The sequence below is a fragment of the Stenella coeruleoalba genome, assembly GCF_951394435.1.
Source record: "Stenella coeruleoalba genome assembly, chromosome: 16".
NCBI lineage: Eukaryota > Metazoa > Chordata > Mammalia > Artiodactyla > Delphinidae > Stenella > Stenella coeruleoalba.
In genome coordinates, this window is record NC_137162.1 from 44,785,662 (window position 1) to 44,797,230 (window position 11,569).

An 11,569-nucleotide genomic window follows, 5' to 3' on the forward strand; every position below is an offset into this window, starting at 1 on the left:
GCAGGCCTGCCATCCCTGTTGCTGGCAAGAGGGCCACAGGCTGGGGGAGTTAGCCAGGTACAAGGGATGGCAGTGGGAAGTAAAAGTCTTTGGCTACAGTGCCCTAGGGGGACACTTCTCCAGTGAGGAAAAGTAATGGCTGTAATTCCTTATGCTGCAATTAAAAGGAGCGCACTAAAGCGTGAGGGGGACACAGCGCTCTGTGACCCAGGTGACAGGCAAGGACCTTGGGTTTCTTCTCCTGAAATCCATGTGCCCCATCCTTCAACCATGTCGTCTTTCTGGATCCATGTACTGAAATTATGACCAGGGGTCTGGGGTACAGGGTGAGTGTGTGTCCATGTGTGACAGGGGGATGGGGAGAAGAGTAGATATTCAAGGTTTCCCTTTTCAAAGCACTACTGAAATCAGGGCCTTGCTCTCCCCTGTGATCCCCCTCCTTCCAGTCCAAATTAGAGAGACTTGGCAAGAAAGCTCAGCCCTGAATCTGCGTGTGTATGTGTGTTGAGGTCGGGGTGGTGAGTGAGGACCGAGGCAGCTGCGTCCCAGAACCTAATCACTTGGGGTCATGCAGAAGGGCGAAGGGGATAGGCTAGGGGTCCCCAGAGCTACAGGCCCTTCACACAACTCCTCTGCATCAGGGAACCCGTTTAAAGAATCTACAAAGCGAATTGCCCTGCAAAGAGGCTCCCTGAGAAGCATTTCCACAACTGCTCTCTGGAAATGCGGAGCCGTCAGCCATTCTCCCCACACGGTCTGAAGAAACCCGCCCAAGCTTGGAGGTAAAGCCGCTCATACAGCCCCAGGCCCAGGGAGGGAGAGGCCAGAAAAGTCCTACCCCAGGTGGCAGAGTGGTGGAGAGCCAGGCAGCAGGCATTTGGGGAAAGGAGTCAGTTACCGCCTGCAAATGGCATGGCCACAGCCAGCTCTGCCCCGCAAAGGCAGTGATGCCACCGGCAGTGGCAAGTGAGAGGGTATCAGGCACATGGCCCTTGCTGGGTGAGATGCCGGCTGCTGGGCCAGCGGGCCGCTCTGTGCACAGGCCAGGTGGCCACACGCTGGCCCCAGACGGGAACGCAGATCGTAAGAGTGTGGAGCTGTGTGAGCTCTGAGCGCTCATGATCATGGGCCTTGCGAGAGAGGGAGCAGAGGGCAGGGTGGAGGCTCCTCAGCCCAGGGTGATGCTGGAGAGAGACCCTGGGCCATTCTAGATGGAGCGCTGGGCCATTCCGGAGTCCCAGGCTGTTCTAGATAGAGTCCTGAGCACACAGGCTCTGTGTCATAGACTCCAACCCCGGTCTTTGTACAACTACTTTCTTCTTAACTTAGCAGACCAGGAAAGGCCCTAAAAAGCACATAAATACAGGACCCGGGGTGGCCACAGTGGCGGCAAAATGCTGCTCCCCCATGGAAGTCTGAGCGCCCGCCCGGGAAGCAGGGGCTCTGCCCTGGAGGAGGGTTGGGGCAGATTTACAAAGCGCCGGGAGACACAAGAGCAGAGTGCACTGTGGTCCTTCTCGAGGTGGCAGATAACTAGTTTTTCCTTTTCTGAGCAGCCTTTCTCTTCTTCTGTCGCTTCTTTTTTCCTATCTTTTCTCTTTTCCCCACTTTTTCTTCTCTGCGCCCCCTTAGATAAAATTAGTAGAACCATTAATAACGTTGAAATAAACAGGAATCTTTCTCAGTCTGCACAATATTTAAAAGTGGCCCGTGTATTTGTTTAACCCTGTCTTTAGTCTCAGGTCTGGAGGCGCCCAGGCAAAGCACTGTCTGTCAGTACTTCATTAAAATAAGTTAGACATTTTCCCCAATTCAAAAAAATGTTAGACGGGCTTCCAGAACACAGATACCCGTGAACTGATCCGAAAGGGTGGGAAGGCACGCCCAGGGCCAGGCTGGACTGGTCTTCGTCTCACCCCAACCTGCTCTCCTAGGGCTTCTTTACATCTCAATGCAGAGCTGAACTCTCTGCTTTATCTTTAAAATCTCTGCATTTCAAATCGAATAAGCTTTGGAGGTTGGAGGCCCAAGGTTCAGATGGCCTTCCAGGAGGAGAGAAAGAAAGCAGCCTGACCCCACCTTCTCCTTTCTGGACGCCTGTGCACACACCCCCTGGGAATGACTGGGATTGTTCTGGAGGGCAAGGGAGAGAGCTGGTTAGCAGAATTTTATTAGAGCAACTTTATTAGAGCAATTGGCTCTTGACTGTCACATTAAAATGATTCAAGCTGAATGGTATTTAATGATTTATGGGGTAAGGCCACCTGTTCCTGAGAAAGCTTGATATTAGCCATGGGCTGGAATGATGGGATTTTTACATGGGAAAATGTGAAAGCTGGATATGATGAGGATCGAGTCTCTGGAGATTACGTGGGGATGTTAGGAGGACCAAGGAGCAGTAAGAAGGGGAGGAGGAATTAGTGAGTCAAATATGATTCTTCAGAAAACTAGCCCCACTGCTTCTACTGGGTTTAAAAAAAAAAAAAAAAAAGACATAAAAACTTGAGCTGCAGATCTAATCTGCTCCTGAGCAAGGCCCATGTGCTGTCACTTGCATGTGAACTCGGCAGGAAGGATGCAAGGCACCTGACCAGCAGGCCAGCTTATCCGAATAAATTCCAGAAATGTGTGTGAGCCCCATGTCTGACAACTAACGGACTTCACCTCAGGTAAATAAATTCCCACATACAGTAGGAGGTTTATACCATGAAACAATGCGCATTTTATTGCTAGTGCATATAAGGTCACATTTGATACAATTTTAGTACAAGTGGAAAAATACACTGTGGGTAACATTAAAAAGCTGCAGTCACACTTATATATCATATATATTTCTTTACAAATCGCCAGTAGTTTACGGTAATAGAGAAATGTAACCCACTGACATTCATATGGTTCCACTTCAAATATAGGAATTGTTCGACTATAAATATATTCTGAAATACATTTGTTTACTAAAGTAACGTTTAAAAAATTGTGCACGAAAATATATATAAAAAAATGCCTTGCAAAAAAGTTACAAATACCACCAGGCCCATCTGTGGATCACGTTTATGCAGGGGATTCCATCTCGCCAACATTTCTGATTGGAACCCGAAACCATCTTGTGGCTTCAGGAGGAGGGGTTAGTGGCAAGAGGCTCGTTGATTCATCTATTTTTTCATTCCTGATTTCAGAAACCTCAGAGTTTGTAGAGCCTCCGTGGCATACACAGGTTTCAGAGGCAATTACAGAAACCAAATTCCTCAAAGCAAGCTCTCAGATTGAAAACTGCATTTGATTCTGCAAAGACCGTCTTTCATGGGAAGGAGGAGACATGATCTCATACCCCCAGCAGAGGGCCAGCCCCGTTCTGGAGGAGGCCAGAGAAGGATCTCACAGAGGGCCTGCAGAGGAGGGGCGGGCAAAGGGAGGAGGGGGCCACAGGGTGGGAGCCCCTGCGGTCACCCTCCTCCAGCTGGGTGCGTAGAGAAATGAGAAGCAGAAGCGAGATGAAAGCATATTCTGGGAGGCAGGAAGAGGCCGGGAGTGACCCGGAGAGGGTCTCTGAGCACAGTCCCCAGTGATGGCAGTTCTGCATGGAGCCCACCCGTCCAATCACTGAGCTTGAAAGAGGAGGCGAAGGTAGTGGCCGCTGCCTAGCACTGGTCAGCACGTGGGTTGTCAGGAGAGGCACCCCCTGCTGGAGTCGCCCACAGTCTTCCTCCGAGCCTCAGCGTCTGGAGGAAGGATGCTTATCTGAGCTCCCTGCTTGGCCATCACCTGACTGTGCTCAGACTCCCCCGGGGAGAAAAGGAGAATCTCCAAAACAAACCAAATACAAAGCTTGAAGTAATCATCGATTTAAAAAAGGGTAATGAGAATGAGGATGATTGTGATGATTATGAGGGAACGGACTGGTGGGAAATGCTATTGGGATGATACAATGTCTTAGAAAAACCCCAGTTATAAAACAGCCAATGTGAAAGGTACGGGGCACAGATGAACACACGCTGCGATATTGTACCGTAGGCTATAAATGCAGTTGTCTACATGCTGGGCAAACCTCTCGCCCGTGCCCAGGTCAGTGCGCTGCCCCCCAGGCACACCTGGTCCTCACCGTTCAGGCCTTCCTCCCCCACACCTTTGCCCTTTCATCTCACATGGGTTTAGCTTTCCTCAAGTGGATCTAGTGGAAAGTCCTTTTTGGTGGTTGTGCTTACTTGTTTAAAGCTTTCTCCAGGTATTCCTGAATCCACTTCAATTTCGGGTCGATGCACACTTGTCTGTTGTTGTTCTTCAGCCTTGCCCTGGCAAAACAGAAGAGGCGACAGTGTGCAGCTGATCGGAGGGGAGCGTGGCTGTGACCTGGGCATCTGCTCATCCGACACCCAGGTTAGGACCCAACTGGAGCGGGGTGCCCCGCCTGGCAGGCTCAGGCTCGGCAGGAACCCCAGGTGTGCTGGGGAGACAGTGCTAGCCGTGCTGCAAGTTCTACCCCAGAGACACTGGGGAGTGAAGAAAAGTCTTTAAGGAGTCCAGGGAGAATTCACACAGGGAACATTTGAGTTGCCTTTTGAAGGATAAGTAGGAGCTGGGCAAGTGAAGTAAAGGGGGGAGGAAAAGCAAGAGCAAATAGCCCAAAGGGGTAACAGTGCAGAGACGGATGTGAGGAATTTGGGAGACAGGACATTCAAGAAGCCCGCGGCCAGATGTAAGGGTCAAAGCAGTGGGGCTTCATCTGCAATTCTGTTTATGACGGGACCTTGTGGGGTGGCAGAAGCAGATTTTTCTTTTGATGGACCATCTTGATAGCACATGGAAGACAGACTTAAGAGTAAGCCTAGAGGCAGGAGACCTACAAAGGGGTACCGCATAGGCTGGGGGATGGAGAGGTGAGAGTACAGTGCGGGGAGGGGCAGTGGGGGGAGGGGGAGGGGGAGGGGGAGAGGTAGTCTAGGTAGTTTGCCAGAAAATGGTTTCCAGAGAGATTTTACAAGTTCACTGAATGTTCATTGTCTCATTTGTTCTTTGAAAGTTCGTACTGCACCTTCCTCCCAATTCTCACCTTTACTCAGAGCCTCCCTCTCTGAAGACTCCTGGAAGAGGACCTGGACTTGTCTCTGGATCCCTCTCCATAAAGCCCCTGGGTACCAGGTAATCTCAAGCAGCCCGAGGACACCACCGCCCAGCCGCTCGGGGTCTAGGAGGACCCGTGCGGCCAGCACAGAGGCTCATGGACACCAGGAGTCTTCACACAGCCTGCCTGTTGAGTCAACGAGCTGTGCAGAGGGCCTGGCTCAGAGCAAGGCGTATCCAGGTCCAATTCTGGGGATTGCTGTTTGTTAATGTGTTTGCCCGGAAAGACATGAGGATTCTATCTGGCTCCTTCAACCTCGAGGCAAGGGAACCCACAGAGTCTGCACTGCAAAGTGGGCCCATCCTCGCTGAATTCATTATCTGATTAAATACTTCTCAAAAGAGAGTATTTTATTACAAGCAAAGAAAATGAAAACAAAAAAATTCGTCTTCTAGTGCCCTAAAGCATATTGTAAATGACAAACACATTCAAGGCAGCAAAGGCTAGAGAAAAAGAAAAGTCAAACCTAAAACCAGTTGGTGTTGGGTGGAGAGTCGTCAGATGGGTGTAGCTTTTGCTCCAACTGCTGTGTTCCCGTCTTGCTTTTAGTGCTGGGACTTTTCAGGAGGTGAGCTCTGCCCAGGAGACCCCGAGCCTCCACTCCCCGACATCTAGACACATGGTCAAGCTCGCTGTGAGCGAGCACGGGGACACATGGGCACCGGAGGGCCGAGCAATGGACGGCCACGTGTGGCTTTCTTTCTGGACTTGGTTCAGGCTCCTGCTCTCCAGGAGAGATCTTAGTGTCTCATGTATGTGTGATTTTGGTATGTCTCGTTTCCCACATGAATAAAATCAAATGTTAGCAGCTGCCATCAACACCAGCAAAACTGAAACCTTGTGTGTTGGCTTTTCAGAAAATGCAGTTCAGTGCGCTGGTAATTTTGAGTTTCACCAAACAGTTTAACGATGACTTCAACTGAATTTGAGTCTTGTGAGTTTGTGCTATGTGATAAAGGATTAAATTAGGGCACCAAAGCCCTGAAATTGGCAGAACTGTTACTAGCAAGGGGCTGGCTAATTTACTGTACTTCAGCAGAAAGAAACTTTGGTGAATCCCATGTTTCTCCAGTCTAAGGGTGCATCTGAATGTGCTCCCATCTCTTGCACTAAAGGGAGGAAGCTTGGAAAGAAGAGGCAAGGACCCTCTGTGAGTGAGCACGGCACCAAGGGTAAGAGAAGCTTTTAAAACTCCTGCCTGGTGGTACTATCAGCTGCCTCTAATTATGCCAGGTTCGAGCCTGGACACTCGGCATGTGTCATTTCTCTAGCTTTAACAAGTCTGTGAATTAGGTGTTACTATGGCCATCAAATGGAACATCCCTGGAGGAGGATGTTCAGACTTACACGATCTGAAGGGCACAATTCGGAGTGTTGAGGATTTTGAGATGCTTGACATTGGCTCTGGCGACGTGGCTCTCAAAGAATCGGCAAGGGCATCTGTAGCTCAGGCTGACCGGTTTCCCTAGAGAGGTAACGAGAACAAAGCAGCTTGTTATTATCCTGCCAGGCCTTGGGGATACAAGTGTGTCTGAGTCTGCAGCCGAGTGATCAGACGGTGGAATGAGGGTAGGATGGGGAACGATGGGAGGAGTCATGGGTGCATCCTGGCAGAGACCTTTTCCTTGGGCAGCGCAGGGAGCTCTGAGTGGGCTGAGGCTCAGCTTCTACAGGGCAAGAGGCCAGAAGGACCTGAGGAGAGCTGGACCTTAGGAGGGTAGGGAAGCTAAAATCGGAAGGCCCCTGCTTGGGTGTCTCAAGATGAAGGACATTAATCACAGGAGAGAACTGTTTCAGTCCAAGGTACTGAGGTTCCTAGTTATTCTTTGCAAAATAAACTCCTCCATGGCCAACTGAGAAAGATTTCCCGATTCAGGGACCAGGGAGGGGGAAGAAGGAGGCTCCAGGCTCGCTCTCTCCCAGGAGCCACTGCAGCTCCCCTGGGAATGCTCCCCTCCCCCACCTGCAGTCTTCTCTGTCCTCACATTTACCTTAAGCCCAGGCAACCACAAAAGAATCCCACCGGCTTCCTACCTGGGCGTCCCCAGAGGGCAGGCAAGGGCCCATCTTCTCCCTGCACTTCCAGGGCTGGAGGGAAACGTGGCTTTCATTGCCTGTGCAGGGATGCTCCAGCCTCCTGGGTTGTATTACATCTTTGTTTGCCAATTCACCAATTTGCAAAATACCATAATTGACACTCATTAGTGTAAATTAGCAAAGGGCTCCTGCAGAACCCACAGCTCACCCTGGAAGTCTGGAATTGCAAGCTCCGGGGGGTGGGTGGGTGGGTACTGACTTTTGTGTGTGTGTGTGTGCGCCCGCGCGCGTGTATGTGTGCGCGCGTGTATGTGTGCGCGCGTGTGTGTGTGCGCGTGTGGATGTGTGCGCGCGTGTATGTGTGTGCGCGCGCGTGTGTGTGTGTGCGTGGATGTGTGCGCGCGTGGATGTGTGCGCGCGTGGATGTGTGCGCGCGTGTGTGTGTGCGCGCGCGTGTGTGTGTGTGTGTGTGTGCGCGTGGATGTGTGTGTGCGTGGATGTGTGCGCGTGGATGTGTGCATGTTTTCTGCAGATTTTATCCAAGCCCTACTTAATACCCCAAATTATTTGAATTTGTGGATCCTTTCATCAGGGATTAAATGTAGGTCTGAGAATATTTAGTCCAGAGATTAAAAAAAAAAAAAAGTTTGCCTGTTTACAGAGCTCCCAGAGGGCTCCTGGTGGTTCTGAAGCTCCATATGTGGGGCAAGAGAGCTGGGGAGGCCTGTGAGTGAGGGACTTCATTTTTTTTCCTCAAGGCTGAACTCCGTCAAGAGATGGCATGGCCAACAAGTCAGGCGGAAAGCAGACCACCTGGCCCCCCAAGACCAAACTCGACTCCCTGAAAACCAGGAAGAAGAAAGCCTGGCTTCAAGGCTCTCAGTGACTCGTGGCACTGGAGAGCCTGGAGCAGGCTTCAGGTTTACACCTGGGCTAAGTCCAGAAAGTCGCTGCTGGGGCCTGGCTTTTAGCAAGTGTACCGGGTCCCTGCAGAAGTCTGTATGGCCCTGTAACCAGATCACCTGGGAAAGTGGCCTGCAGCTGGGGGCTGGGTAGCCAGGGTAAAGGAAGAGCCAAAGTCTCCCCTCCGAGTGTCCTGCCTCCATGTTCCCCTGAAATTCTCAGGGGTCCTTCAGAGCTGAGCAGAACCGGCATGTGGGGCCCACTGGTAAGGCAGGACTGGTCCCAACCCCAGAGCAGCAAACTGCAAGTTGCACAGTAGGACAGCTGCTGGGGGCAGCGCTGTGCAAGATGGGGGCTGCTCCTCCCCCGTGTCCCTGAGATGCTGTTCTGAGTCCATTAGCGAAGCAGTGGCGATCAGGCCAGAAATCAGAGCCCATTCTGAGCTCAGAACACAAGCTTTCTCTTTCTCTCTTCTCCCCTCTCCACCTCCTGGGATTATCCATTTCCTTCAAAGGCAATTTTTATTCCTGCTCCCAGGACCCAGTTGCCTGCCTGTCAAGTGGAGAATTTCAACAGGTTTTTTAAAGTGACAGAGCCCCAAGTGTTCTTACCAAGAGAGCTAGGTGCTGTGTCCAGCTGGTGACCTTCCTGCCAGCTTTTTGTCAATATTACTAACTTTTCCAACTGTTTTGCATGTGGTCCGTGTACAGGCAAGAGGCCTGACTGGTCCAGATGTTACCCAGGGCTCGGGGGAACTTGGCTTCTGGTGAACTTGGCTCCGCTCCGGAGCAGTCCTTCCACTCTAATGCAGAGACAAGAGCACCCAAGCCAGCCCCTCCAGCCAGGCCTAGGAATGGGGCCCACCCTGACTTTAACCCCTAGAAGCCCAGGGCATCCGGGGACCCAGCTGCTTGGCTGAGGTTAGCCAATGGAGGGAGGGCAGGAGCCCGAGTCAGAGCCTGAACAAGGGGACCCAGCATGGGTACACAGGCTCCAGGTGGTCAAAAAGTTCATTCTGGCCTATGCGTGCAAGGAGAGCCCGACTAAGCGGGAGCCCAGGACCCTGACTTGGCCACTTGGCTGCCAAGAGGGCAACTCAGATGCGCAAGCAACCAACCCTTCCCAGAGTCAGGAGGAGTCTGTGGATGAGGCCCCCACTCCTTCTGTGCTCCCCCCAGGTCAGCCATGCCCAGGACTCAAGGACCCGGGTCCTTGCATTCTAGTCACTTCTGCAGTTCCCCAGGGGAGGGGGCAGCTAGAAGAAGCACCATTTCCTCCCACAGCTGGATGATGACACGTCTACTCTCACCAAACCACTCAATTGTTAATACCCAAACCAGAGTGTGCCCCATGACCTGGGTTGGGGGTGTCAGTGTCAGTGTAAAGACACAGGCTAGGATACTTTTTCAGCTTACAGAAAAATTCTGAATTCCCTTTGGTGCCAGTCTCTCTGCAGCTCTGACCAGCAACTTGCTACACTTTTAAAGAACACTTCCCAGGTGGTCAGCCACCAGCCAGTGAGAATGCAGCAGAGGTCTTCAGCTGGCACCTAGCAGACTGCTCCAGGGCCTGGGGCCCTGCACAGACCTCAGCTGCACCAAGCACAGTGTCCTTCAACCCTTTGCAGGATTCGTTGGAAACTTCGCAGCCAAGAAAGCTCAGCATGGCCTGACCGTGCTGACATGGTTTTGTTTTGTGCGTTCACAGGCAACAGTTTATTTTGGTTTGCAGCAGTGGTGTCCTGTAACAGGACAGTGAGATTTCGCTTAAGCCTCAAAAGGAAAAAAGCTCTCTCCCTCTCACAGTGAAACGGTACACCACCTTTCCCCATGGCCTAAAGCCTTGGCGACTGAACTTTGCTGCAGCGCTCACTCCGAGATAGAGCAGTGCTCGCCTGTCTGGCGACAAAGGCGCCAGCCTGCAGGTGTGTTTTGGGGGCTGGGCAGGCGCATGCATGACCCAGATCGCCCCTGGGCCTCTCCTGGGTGACCCCAGAAAGAGGCAGGGAAGGCACTGTCTGGACGCGCTTCCAGCTTCGCCGCGTCGCTGCGGACCGCGTTGCGGTACAGAAGCGCAGCCAGGCGTTCGCTGCAAACCCGACAGCTGCTCGGAACGATAAGACTGCGAGGGACGCCTCGCAGCTGCACCCGATCGCATTGCCACCACAAGCAAGTCGCGATGCCAGACAGGCTTTGCAAAGTGCTCTCTCCAACAGGAACCGCAGAACGCATCTCCGGCGCGGTGCTCAGCGGGGCCTTGGCGCGGGCCGGGGCAGAGGAGCCGTGGCCCCGCACGGAGCCAGGAGCCCATTCTACTCTGGAAACCGAGCTGGGCCGCGGGAAGGCACTAGCTGGGAGGTGGATGGTCAAGGGCCAGGGACCCGCGGCTCCCGACTCGGCTCCACACCTCCGCGCCCTCCCGCTCCGGCTCCGAAAGCGCCCTGGGCGCGCTCGCATCCAGTTATCCTGCCCGACCTCGCTCTGCAGCCCGCCCGAGGTCTGGCGGCCGCTCCCGCGTCCCGGAACCCGAGCTCAGCCGCGGAGTGCGAGCCTCAGCGCGGGGGGCGCTACGCTGGGGACCTCAAACGCCGCACGCCGAGGGAGCGCGCCCCGCGAGGTGGGCTGCCTCGACCTCCCGGGTGCAAAGCGGCTCGGATTAGGTTCGCTCGGGACGGCGCGGGCCGGGGCAGAGGAGCCGTGGCCCCGCACGGAGTCAAGAGCCTGGCGCCTGCCCACGCCTCCGTCGCCGGGCGCACTCACCGTCGCTGAGGCACAGCGCAGCCAGCACAAGGGCCAGCACAGCGACGATCTTGGCATCCATGGCAAGAGCGGGCGGCGGGTGGACGGAGGCAGGACGTGGAGGGGATGCGACTGCGGAGAGTGAAAGTGCGGCAGCAGGAGGCGCGCGCCCAGCACTTTAGAGGCGAAAGCGGGGCGGGGTGGGGCGGGGCGGGCGCGCGGCAAGGGGCGGGCCTGGAGCCGAATTCTGCCTGCGGCCCGGGGCTCTGACCAGAGTCCCCTCCCACGCGGCCGCTCCCCCTGTCCCCTCCCTCCCACCCCTGCTCCGTGCCCGGGATGCTCCTGGGCCTGCGGTGCGCCCCAGCCTTTGACCTCTCGGTTACGCTGGGCCCTGCTTTGTAGGCCTAACCTGCACCGAGGAAGTCAGCCGCTCAGTGAGGGTCGGGGATGGGACTGGTTACTGTTCCCATTATGCAGATGGAAAGATTGAGTCCCAGAGGCGGGAACAGAATGAGAACCAAAGAAAAACAAACAGGTCGGTCCTAGAGGTGAGGGCCAGCTAGGCCAGCTGCGTCCCGGGTAGCTAAGAGGGTCCTTTTGGGGGAGTGTAGGACCTGGAGGTGACCACCGGCTTCAGCTCGCTGCTCGGCGGCCGGGAAAGCTGGGACTAAGGGAAACAGACTAGTCTTTGCAGTCAGAGCGACTCCGATTCGATTCCAAGCCAGAGCTATAACTTATTAGCCGAGCCTCAGTTTCCTCAACTGTGAAATTG

General features: G+C 53.8%; 1 protein-coding gene across 7 annotated transcripts in view; it reads right to left on the minus strand.

The window, feature by feature from the left end:
* Positions 1 to 10,953, minus strand: part of CXCL12 (C-X-C motif chemokine ligand 12) — a 28,361-nt gene extending 17,408 nt beyond the window's left edge. For 4 of the 7 annotated variants that reach the window (XM_079900943.1, XM_079900941.1, XM_079900942.1 and 1 more), the window contains exons 1-3: positions 10,819 to 10,953; positions 6,467 to 6,584; positions 4,203 to 4,289 (exon numbers count right to left, since the gene is read on the minus strand). In XM_079900943.1, coding sequence (XP_079757069.1) covers positions 4,203 to 4,289; positions 6,467 to 6,584; positions 10,819 to 10,879 — 266 coding nt within the window. In that variant the 5' untranslated portion in view covers positions 10,880 to 10,953. Of the gene's footprint in view, positions 1 to 1,244; positions 4,290 to 6,466; positions 6,585 to 10,818 lie in introns of those variants that run through there. The other 3 variants (XM_079900947.1, XM_079900945.1, XM_079900946.1) reach the window with 3 other exon arrangements.
* Positions 10,954 to 11,569: the final 616 nt, after the last annotated feature.